The 12,320-nt window shown below is 41.5% G+C and overlaps 1 protein-coding gene across 1 annotated transcript; it reads left to right on the top strand.

Annotated features, from left to right (window-relative positions):
* The first annotated feature begins 7,632 nt into the window (after positions 1–7,632).
* On the top strand, positions 7,633–11,667 carry KCTD12 (potassium channel tetramerization domain containing 12). Its single transcript, XM_073664060.1, has one exon. The coding sequence runs from the start codon at positions 7,904–7,906 to the stop codon at positions 8,879–8,881; it is 978 nt and encodes a 325-aa protein (XP_073520161.1). The 5' UTR covers positions 7,633–7,903; the 3' UTR covers positions 8,882–11,667.
* The last annotated feature ends 653 nt before the right edge of the window (positions 11,668–12,320 follow it).

The raw sequence follows: 12,320 nt of genomic DNA, 5'->3' as shown, positions 1-12,320 counted from the left end.
CAATATATAGAAAGGATATAAATGAGCTTGAAAAGGTACAAAGGAGGGCAACAAAATTAATAAGGGGAATGGAGGGACTGCAATACCCAGAGAGGTTGGCAAAACTAGGACTATTCAGCCTGGAAAAGAGAAGGTTGAGGGGGGACATAATAAATGTGTACAAATATGTTAGGGGACAGTATAGAGACCTTGCCCGGGATTTGTTCAAAAGGAGGGATATTACGATAACAAGAGGGCATTCACTAAGACTGGAAGAGAAAAGGTTTCAGCACCAGCATAGGAAGGGGTTCTTTACGGTAAGAGCAGTGAGAATATGGAATTCACTGAGTGAGGAGACGGTAATGTCGGATTCACTACACCAGTTCAAGCGGGGACTGGATGCTTTTCTAGATACCAGGCAGATTTCAGCATATACTTAAAAATAGAATAAAATAGTAGGTTGATACAGGGATTTATTCTGACTGCTGGTTTCAGAGTCGGGAGGGAATTTTTCCTCAGGTGAAGATTGGCTAAATCATTTGGGGTTTTTGCCCTCCTCTGGATCAACTTTAGCAATTACAGAACTAACAGGTCGAACTTGATGGACGCAAGTCTTTATTCGGCTTTACTAACTATGTAACTATGTAACTATGACCTGGCCCACGATGGGAGGTGGCTTCCTGTTGTCTTTTGGCGCGCACATTATGGCGTCCGTTCTTCTGGGGCGGGCGCCATTTTTAATACAGTGAATCAGTCTCCTTTCAGGCACGCAACACCCGTTTGTGGCGGGTTGGTCACGATCCTGCCGACTACGCCAAAGCTGACTCGCCCCCTGGGCCGTGGGGCACTCGGATCCGGGCAACAGGGCAATAATGGGGGTAGTAGTGGCAACCCGGTCCGTGGCTCAGGGTGGTCAGACCAGTGGCAGTCTTCTATATGCCTTGCAATGTCCGACTACGCCACCCGTGGATTGCGATCAGAGCGAACAGCTGCTGCAGAACAGACCGCTGAGGTTGGTGTTGTGGGTGCAGCAGGGAATAGTACGACTCCCCACGGGAGGAGTGTAGCCTCAAGGCTGCGAGGGGTAGATGGTGGGGGTGATGGTGCAGGGAGTTCCAGTACCATTAGTGCTGGCGATGTAAGAAGCACAAAGACAACGTGTTGCAGTCCAGGGTCTTTTACTCACAGTTCGTATACTCCAAGCCACTTCTGTACAGATAGTGACTGCCCAAGCCGTGCTACGTCCACCAGGTGAGGGGCTCGGTCAACTCCCAGGCAATTCAGGAGCATGGCACAGGACCCCCTTCTGTCCTTTCTCTGGCTCGTGCCCCACCAGTGACCAAACTTCTGTCCAGCTCCCGCAGATTTATGCGGGTAAACGTGGGCCCCGTTTCCCGCTATCCTATATGGTGCCTTCCTAGCAGGTTTAGCGAGGGGTCGCACCAATATATGATCACGACCTCCGGTTCTTGGCTGAGGATTATTTGCCTCCACCAACTTGGGATCCGGTACCCTTTCCTTGCCTGACCCGTGACCCATACTTTCCTGGGTCCTTAGGGTCCCTTCTTCCTTCGTGTTCCTGGGCCTTTCTCTTCGGTTCCTTTCTCTTTCTGTTCTGTTCCTTTCCTTCTCTCCCTCTCACCCGGCCCGTGTCCCTAGGCCTGACTCTGGAACTGAACTCCAGCGGAGCCTCTGCTCCCCTCCTCCTCCACTCTCACTTTCTCCTCACAAACTGAACTTCTCTACTCCTAGAACTAAGATGGTGCCCACCTTATATACCTCCTCTTCTGTGTCTGAGCCCAGGTGACCTGCAACCAACGAGCTCCTTCGTATGCCCAGGAACCAGCCCCTATCTGCTCCCACATCACTAGGGTTCCCCCCCTCCCCACTCCAGCCAGGGACATAGTCAGTCGTGCCTGCATACTAATGGGAGCACCGTACAGCTGTCCCCCGGAAATGAGGAGTGTATATGTGTGCAGCTAACTGAGCCCTGGTCCATATTCCATCCTTACCCGGGAGTGGAATACCACACCTCTGGTTGAGGTGCAATACCCCTGTAGCGGCCGAACCCTCGGGGCGCTACACAAACATTCTGGGTCAAAGTTATATGGTCAGAGGTTCATAGGGAGAAATCTCTGAGCTGTACCAAACATTCTATGTAGCCCAGCTATATATATATATATGGTGTTCCAGCATTAAAGACTGGCCATATACCACAGCTATCTCTTCTTAGCCTCGGCAGAGCATTCCTGTATTCTCTATGAGGGAGCACAAAAAGATTGGGTGATTGAATTTCAACTGCCTGATGCTTATCTCCCCTGAGATCATCTGTCGGAGGATAGTTGGGAGGCACCCATACACATTAGATGGTCAGCCAATCCCTCCAAAATAGATTATGTATGGGGGCTTTTACCCAGAGTAAGCTTCTTACATGTTTCTTTGACATATCAATAGATAATTTTACTTGATTTCCCTTTTCACAAACCTTGATCTCATTGTTTATCATAATTTTAAAATAGTCCAGTCATTGTAGATACCAGTGATGATCAACCTTGTATTTTTTTCCATTTTAGTTTGATCATGGGACACTTCATTTTTATAAAAATGTATATCTCTCAGCACTAGACAGGATCGAATCTGCCAAGATGCAAATAAGTCAAATTAGTCAAATTGTGTGGATTTTACAGGGAAAATCAATTTGCAGTGAAAATATTCATTGCAAATTGAAAGCTACTTATTATGCTCTGTGGTCTCTCTAAACCCCAGAGCTCAATCAATGTAATATATGTCCAACTGCATCCGCAGTGCGCCTTACTGTCCTTCACGCTTCTTCTTTTCCCCTTACTCCATTGTGCTCATCCTCTTCAATCCAGGTAGTGGCTTCCAGCTCAACAAGGCCTCTGAAATCACTCGGGCAATGGGCGTCATAACGTTGTGATGACTTGTGATGCAATGGCATGGAGTGCCGGAAGCCACTGCTTAGATTGAAGAGACTGCTTTTTGTTGAATTTACAGGAAGTGAATTCTGGAGAATATGAATTTTTGTAAAATTTGAGGAGAATTCAATTCCTTTTGAATAAATTTGCTTCTTATCCTAAGTTATGTGGCAAGGCACTTTAAAGAGGACCTTTCACCAAATTTTTCATGTTGAACTGGACACGGAATGTAATATTGACTGCAGAGCTAAATAAAATATCATTTGCCTCACTGTTTGCTGAGATATTATCAATCAAATATTTGGAACCTAATGCATTTACTTTTTTTATAAAGTGCAGGTGGCTTTTCAATAATTGTCACTGGGGCCAAGTATTCCTTCTCCCTGTATAGTACTGACCAATCATAAACAGGCAGCAACACTTACAATCCTGCTCATTGTTATGGGCACACATGATGTTTAAGATCATAATGTGGAATATCTCCTGAAAAAAATTAATCAAGGGAAACAGTTTTTTTGTAAAGAGCACTCACAAGATTCCAAAGGGTATAAGGCCATCTCCAAAGACCTTGTTATCCCAGCTTCAAAAGTGCACAATGTTATTAAGAAGTTTGCCAAGCATGGAACCGTTAAGAACCTCCCTGGACGTGGCGGAAAAGAGAAAATTGACAAAAGATGTCTTCAAAGGTTGGTGCAAATGGTGGAAAAAACACCACGTCAAACAAAGACCTTAAGGCCAACCTGGAACAGTCTGAGGTCATGGTTTCAGCAAGTACCATATGCCGCACACTAAGCCAAGCAGAGTTTAATGGGTGAAGGCCAAGGAAGAATCCATTGCTGAAGAAAAGACATAAAAAGGAATGACTGATCTTTGCCAAAGAGTACCTTGACAAACCACAATCCTTCTGGAAAAATGTTCTGTGGACAGATGAAACAAAAATAGAGCTTTTTGACAATGCAAAGCAACCGTTTGTTCACAGATGGCTCAATGAAGGTTATAAGGAAAGAACACCTTATTCACAGTTAAGCATGGTGGAGAATCCATAATGCTGTGGGGTTGCTTTGCTGTGTCTGGTGCTGGAGGCCTTGATTATATCACAGAATTCATGAAATCAGAGAATTATCAAGAGATTTTAGAGCAAAATGTCCTACCCATGGTAAGAAAACATGGTTTGAGTTGAAGATCATGGGTCCTCCAGCAAGATTATGACCCAAAGCACACATCCAAAAGTACACAGGAATGGTTGAAAAAGAAAAAAAATTACTGTTTTAAAATGGCCAGCAATGAGTTCTGGCCTCAATCCCATTGAAAATCTTTCGGGTAAGCCGAAATTTGTCATTGGGAAAAAGAACCCTTTGTTCAAGAGCTTGAACAAACTGCAAAGGGAGAGTGGGAGAAAATTCCAGCTGAGAAGTACAAGAAGCTTATAAATGGTTACAAGAAACGTTTGGAGGTTGTCAGCAATGCCAAAGGGTGTGCAATCAAGTAATTAGGGGTGCCTTTATTGCTGAACATGCTGTTTAATCAGTTTTTTCTTTGAAATTGCAACATGGAAGTTAAAAACAATGTTTTATTGTTGTATTACTTTAGATCACTAATTAAAAAATCCTGAGAATATACCATTGGTACATTTTCATTTATTTTTGAAGATATTGTACAGTCTATGAAAAAAATGAAGGGGTGCCAATAATAATGGTGAACAGCACTGTAAATGTAAGAACATGCCCCACAATAGCTTAAAGGAGAATTCTAAGTTTGTTAGATGAAATGATACAGTCTTGATCTCCTGGTCTAACCTCCTGCATGAGTCAGTGTGGGAAGAGGGGCATTGCAGCTGAATTTTGCTGTGTCACATTATAATCCCTTCTATTACTGCTCCCCTCATAGCACTGTCAACTCTGCTGTACTGCCCCTTCCCCACACTGCCTGTCTGAAGATGAGAGCTCAAAGTGCCAGTAATCACTTATTTCTGTTGTGCTCAAATTGTAATTGCTCTGCAGTGAGATCAGAGCAGGGTCTCATTATATCTCACTCAGTAATAGCCCGAAGCAGGCAGGTTACTCCTGAGTAAGTTATAATAACAGCCCTGATCACAATGCACAGCGATTACAAGTTGCTTTAGCACCACAGCCATAATTGTGATTGGTAGCACACTCAGTAATCAGGAGAACTGATAGAAAGATTTGTAATTTGACACAGCTAAACTCCGCTGCACTTTGTAATCATGCAGGCGGTTAGACCAGAAGATCAGGGCTGTATCATTACATCTCACACAATGACACACTAAGAAATCTGCTTTAAAATATGGTGGGCATGTGCTCTTCTTTCCTCTGAGTGTTTCTGCCTGCTTATGATTGGTCAGCATCATATAGGAAGAAGTACATGCCACCTGTGAAAACTGTCTGATAACACCCATTTGACTTTACAAAAGTTAGCTCATTAGGTGCCAAATACTTTTATTGCTAATGTCTTTGCAATGATGAAATAATTTGTTTTTTTAATTCAGCTCTGCAACCATTTTACTTCATGTGTCCAGGTTAGCATAACATTTTTTTGGTGAAATTACCTCTTTAAAAGGTGGATATTGACTTTTAGGATTGCTACCCCAATAAGTGGCAGTATAGCAAAACTCTCTGAAGAGGCAATTTATATACTGTATATAATACCACCATAGTGACCACAGAATATCATCAGTGATGCATACTGTATTTGCCATAACCCCCACATAATAGCACTCACAAGTCATACAGTATATACTATTAAATATTGCATTGTTTATATTTAGACAAACTGAAATTTAAGTTTTTTCAATATATATATTTTGAATCCTATTTTAATCTTGTGGTCATAAAGTTTTCTTCTGATAATTCATATTGAAATGTGTTGCTAAGAAAAATTGTTAGAAATCGATTCTCATAAGTATGATTGTAATGATAGAAACGCGTGTATGCGTGTAACAATTTTTAGGATTTAGGATCATTAATTTGAAGTTAATAAAACTGTAATCTAGCCTTACAGTGCAATTATTTGAAAGATTTTTAGATGAGTGTTTTGTTGCATATCCCCAGAAAAATGCTTTTTAGGGCCTCCCGCAGGTCCTCCACAGACGCAGAGTGGTGAATCACCGGCCGGGACTCCACTCCTACCTTCCCCTCCCCTCATCCTCACGGCACAGACAACTCACCACTTGAGGGTCTGCACCAATCCATCCTAGGACCGCAAGCAGCTGCAGACTACGCACCGTGGGATCTGGCACCCTGCAACCATCTACGCGCAGGCAAGGCGCCTCCTAATACTGCTGAAGAACCATCGGACACAGTGAGTAGCACCCTACGACCGACACTGCAGCTCTTGCCGCTAACCACCGCAGATTGCGTACTGTGGGATCCAGTACTCCTCAGCATTCCTCAGCCAACCACCACGGGGCGAACATCAGTACAGTGAGTACTCTCTCAACCCTAGCATCGCGGCCCTTGAACCGCCTCCATACAACTGGGATCTCTGCTCTCTATACTCCCACCTGCAGGAGACGTACTATGGGTTTCACTATAATATTTTATTATTCCGGTTATAGGCCTTGGATCCCAGGTCTCTTAGAGGGACTACAGCCATCCCCTAAACAGAGGTACGCCAGACCTCGAACACTGCAGCAGGGGCCCCAACCAGTCTCTTCATTAACTCCTAATATATCTACCTAATCAAGAGGTAACACCCCTACCTAGATTATACCTATAATTCTGAGCTGGCCCCTATTAATCGCCTACTTATCCCCTGTATACCTATATTTTGAAACCTTTAGGTCTCCACCGGATACCGGTCCACACCTACCCTTCATGGAGACACCAGGGACCTGCAACACCAAGTATATTTAAAGACCAACATAAATCTACCCACCTCTGAATATAGGCCCATCTACCTATTGTTTGGCTTTTTGCCCTTTCAGATTGATCACTGCACTAATCATGGTGCACTCGTCAGGACAAGGGACAACACCCTATAGGACCCTCCAAACCGTTTGACAAAACGCTATCAGAACCAGGAGGTCTACCCATCCACCCCAGGACAACTATAGTAGGTATACCACTAAACCAATAAGAGACTATTCAACACCCAATCTATATCCTCCTGACTCTCATTGGTATCCCATTCTCAGCTAACCACCATCTAAGACGATCCACTATCCCACTGGATCATCCTTCCTACTTCACCCTTCATCATCAGGTAATATCCCTTAATCCCTACCTGTACCAGTACTCACCATCCCAAACCTCATATCTGACTCACTCTTCCTTTCCTTTCCACCAGGGAAGAATAACTATCCAGGATCCATCATCCACTTTTTAGATCCAGCGCAACACTGGAGAGGAACACCATTCCTCCACCAGTACCATCACCTATGCGCCTCTTGGGGACTATCATCCTTTCACCCCTACTTTTATTACGCATTTTAAGGAGCACTTTTTAATCAAGTATTTTAAATCAATAATGTAATAAAATATTTTACTATTAGTATCTACTTTTACTTCCACGCCTGGGTCTAGCACGAGTTAAGTATAGCTGTGCATGTTTCTGCACAGAAAAAAACATCAGTTACATCTGCAAAGCATGCAAATTGTGTGCACACATCCCCTTTCTGTATATATGTGATCAGCTGTGCCTGTGCTTCCTCCATCTCCCTCTCCTCCTCCCTCCCACGCCTCCAGTGTGCAATTCTACATAAAAACACAGACCCTGCCAGCTCCCTCAATCAGAAACCCAGGGAGAAGAGGAAGGAAAACAAGGCAGTATGTGCTAAGCTATTGCTGCTTCTTGCAGTCTTTGCACCTAACCTGCAGAGAGGAGACACTAAATGCTCTAAGCTCTAAAGCTGACTACTGGAGCAAGGACTTTGTTTTCTCCTGCATTGTTTGCATTTCATCTACATTGAATTCTTTTTTTTTTGGGAAAAGAACTGAAATTACTAAGACATTTATCTCCTTCCAGCCTTAATGGCTTTACCGGACAGTGCACGTGGATTACCAAATGGAGGAGGAGGAGGAGGTGGCAGCTGCACAGGGGGCAAACCCTTGGATCCTTTGTTTCCAGAAATAGTGGAACTAAATGTTGGGGGACAGGTATATGTGACTAGACACACGACTCTAGTGTCGGTTCCAGACTCTCTACTCTGGCGTATGTTTTCCCAACAGAAACCAGGAGAGCTGGCTCGGGACAGCAAGGGACGCTTCTTCCTGGATAGGGATGGTTTCCTGTTTCGGTATATTTTGGATTATCTACGGGACCTGCAGCTTGTTTTGCCAGATTATTTTCCCGAGAGAAGTCGTCTACAAAGAGAAGCAGAACATTTCCAGCTTCCCGAACTAGTGAAACGTCTCAGTCCCCTGCGTATTAGTAAAGACAGCTCCATAGGAGGTGAAGAACCACCTTTGCTTCTCACACCTGCAGCCACTCAAGATTCTGACCTGGACACTGCAATCATTCCAGCCTCATCTTCTCCTGCAGCTGGCGTGCCCTCCCCAACATTAGATCCATATCGCTTCAATGCCTCCTCTTCCTGCAGCCCTGCCTCAGTTCCTAGACTTACTCCTTCTCAATCCCTTGAAGGCAGAAGATCTGGATACATTACAGTGGGCTATCGAGGTTCATACACTATAGGCCGTGAAGCACAAGCTGATGCCAAATTTCGAAGAGTTGCCCGTATCACTGTTTGTGGTAAAACATCTCTGGCTAAAGAAGTTTTTGGAGAAACCTTAAATGAAAGCCGTGATCCTGATAGACCCCCAGAGAGGTACACTTCTAGGTACTACCTCAAGTTTAACTTTTTAGAGCAAGCTTTTGACAAGTTGTCTGAAGCTGGTTTTCACATGGTGGCATGTAGTTCCACTGGAACATGTGCCTTTGCCAGCAATGACCAGAGTGAGGACAAAGTGTGGACCAGCTACACCGAATACGTCTTTTGCAGAGACTGAAGCCTTTTGAGTAAAATTCAAGATACACAGAAAATTTATCACCCAAATTATGTGTATTCTTCAGAAGCTACAAAGAAAGACTAACCAGACAACAGAAGTGGACCTGATGCATCAACTTCTAAAAAAAAAAGAAAATTACTGATACAAGCACTCTTTCTGGTCAACACAGCAATCGTACAAGCTAAAGAATTGTGCATTTCTAATTTTCATAGGTGTATTGAAGTAGTCTCAGAAGATTGTTTCTCATGAATGAGATAAACTGTCTCCTTGTATTAGAGAGGCAGTAGAATATAAAGTAACATTTCGTATCTGCTGAAATGTCTCAGCAAACCATCAGATCTTTAGGGTTAGGTAGGTCAGGGGGGTAGAAAATACCACTTGACTGCGCCATATTTTTCTAAGGGGGGAGGCAGGGACAGGATAGAGACTGTAAAGAATGTGTAAGTATGAACAGCTTTTTACACATTATACTATGTATTTAATACTAACATATGAATACGTGTGAAATACACAGATAATCTCCTATTACATTGTATAGAAACATGTAATTTTCTCAATCTCGTAATGAAGTAATAATTCACTTTCTCTTTTCTTTCATTTGTTAATCCAGCAACTTTTTCTTTTTTCTACCACGTACTAACTCCACTGCCTTCACTATAAAAGACAATAGGGATTAGAATTGTTACAGCCCTATCCTTATAGTGCAGGAGGTTTTTTTTATTGTTATTATGACTAGATTTATTATGTTTTCATTAATTTCTTTTCTATGTTCAGTAAGGCCATAGTAACATTTCCTGGAAATAACCTGGGCTTGTAAGTGTTACGTTCTTTGTGTTGCTGGCAATGAGTTCAGTGTATTTTGTGTATTCTAGCTTTGTAATCAAGTTAATTGAAATGATTAAAGGGCTGATTTACTGAGTAGCTGCTGGACTAAATAAAAAACCTCGCTGTGAGTAATATAATTCATAAGGCCTGTGCCCTTATCTGATGTGAACCGCGTTGTGCAGCTTATATGCTCCATTCACATAGACAATATTGTGCATGGTGCCAATTAACATGGACAAAGCCACTATACAGAGCAGGAGCCTGCTGCTTTGGCCACTGTAGAATGATACATCACAATACATTTGACATTTATCTATGAATGCATTCTGGTAGTTTCGAAAGGTAATAATGTGGAAATAACTAGGTTTATGTACGATTGGGTGCATTTTGGGCTGATGTGGCTGAGGCTTGATTGCTCATAGACAGACACACATGCACACTCTCAGGCAGTGGAGTAGAAATGATTTATAATCCTTTTACTGCAGCAGCCCTTGATACGCATTGAGCTTGACTTGATCTGCTCTCGGATTCCCTGTTGTCTGCAGAAGCACATATTCTATTAATCAGCTGTTATCCTACAGTATATGTATAATTATTCCTTACTTAATTAAACATCAGATAACAATGGCTTTACCAAAGATTTTGCTCATATTAATTCAATTTTTTTTAAATATTTTTTTGGGGCAATAATATATAATACATGACAATAAGCTTATCCCTTCATTCCCGCTGCTGAGTAGTGTAAATGTGTCACTTTTGCATTATGTAGTATGCTGGGCCAGAGTGGTCACCTGATCTCTATGAATGCATTTACTCTATATTTAGTCTCATTTTCTTTCAGAATATGAAACATTCAAAGAAGCAATAAAAATTATATCACATGCTTTCAACAGGCGCTTTATCCATTTCAGCCTTTTCTTAATTTGGAAGCGCGAACATTCATTTTAAGTTTAAGGGAACCAGTGTATTACATCATTTATATTAGTACTAGCAAATATTTCATTACAATGAACCGCAGAGGTGAAAAAGAATAAAATGATCATCGGCTGCAATAGATCGAATATTTTAGAATGATCCTGTATAATCAATGTCACTTGAATGTCAAATAATAATAGAATATTTTAAAATGAGTCCCAATTTGATGCAAATTAAGTTCTCTTTCCTTTTCAGCGTTTGCATTGGACTTTCTTCACATGATTGGAGTTGTAGTTTATATATATGCCAAATTATAGGCCAAATATGGCTATCTATATAATATCGACGTTCCAATCCTGAAAATTTGGGATGTACTAGATGGTCCTTTTGTTGAATATTCATAAAGATGGTCATAGATGTCTTGGTGCCTTACTGACACCACTTGCCGTCTACAAAACAATTCTTGCAGTTGATTAGTCAAGAATCTCAACATGTCTCCTGCATAGCTCGATTGTAGGATCAGACAGATACAATTCCATATCCAGCCTTAGAAATTTTGTAAAATTGCGTAAAATTTGTGCTAATAATACATTGCTCTGTACATTGCTATGACACCACACTCTCTGTATTGACTTCCTCTTTGGCAGTAAAGGCATTAAAGGGTGGAGATACCTGTATGTAAATACTTAAAATATCCATATACATATATAGAGAAGACATTTTAGTTTTTTAATAATATTAGTGCTCTGAAGTAACATAACTAGCTTAAAGGACTTTCACAATATACCCATGGAAAATAGATATATATTGTATCTAATTTCTTTCTCATATATAGACTGAAATGTTGGAAAGCATAAAATAATAAAGTATCCTACTTATTCTTGTGTGTATACCAATAAATGTTGCTTTTCCTATAGCACAAGGAGATGTCTCTGCTATCAACTGTGGGGTTATAGTATGTTTTAAAACTGGGCCTAATACAATATGTCAATGCTGACTTTTTGTCCTCTTGCTAATTTTAATAAAGTACCAATGTTTAGTAAGTATGCTTGCTTCTTATTTTATGGGTCTAGAGTTGGTGGAAAAGATTATTGGTGTTGGACAACCCCCTTCCCTTACTACGGATTCCCTAAAGAGTAACTGGTTGTGTGTTTTGTGCTAGGAATCTCTAAAATGGGTCAAAGTTTGCAACAAAAAAACCAAAATCATAATGGATGGCAATTTTATGCAACTCTACACTATCATGACAATATGTTGTACATCCGTTTTTTGCAGTATACAAAAAAAAGGTCTATAGGGCACACAGGTGATATGAAGCCGGCATTCAGGATAGACTATTTCACGTGTGATAAGTCACAGTCACAACTGTTCATCACAGCTTCTTCTGCTTTTTACATTCAACATTTGGTGTAGCTGTAATGCTGAAGACTTGGATCGGCTGTGCTGTGTGTGATGGGGGCCATGCTGTAGGTTATTAGAAGTAGGTCAGACAGCACCGAAAACACTGCATGGTAAGGCTTCCCTAGAGATCGAGCAGGATTTTATGTTAATAGGCTATTTCACACTATAAGCAAGCAGTAATTGTACTGGCAATATTTCATGTGAAATTAACTGTCAATTATGAAATGCCTTTTAATTTCACATATTAACCACCTTCTTTTTTTTCTTTTTTTTAAGGAGGAAATTTCCTTTAAAAGGA

Source organism: Phyllobates terribilis, unplaced genomic scaffold, assembly GCF_046119375.1.
Source record: "Phyllobates terribilis strain yellow unplaced genomic scaffold, ASM4611937v1 Scaffold_2__4_contigs__length_985480577, whole genome shotgun sequence".
NCBI lineage: Eukaryota > Metazoa > Chordata > Amphibia > Anura > Dendrobatidae > Phyllobates > Phyllobates terribilis.
The sequence above is the reverse complement of the archived record's forward strand: the minus strand, read 5'-3'. Positions and strand labels throughout refer to the sequence as shown.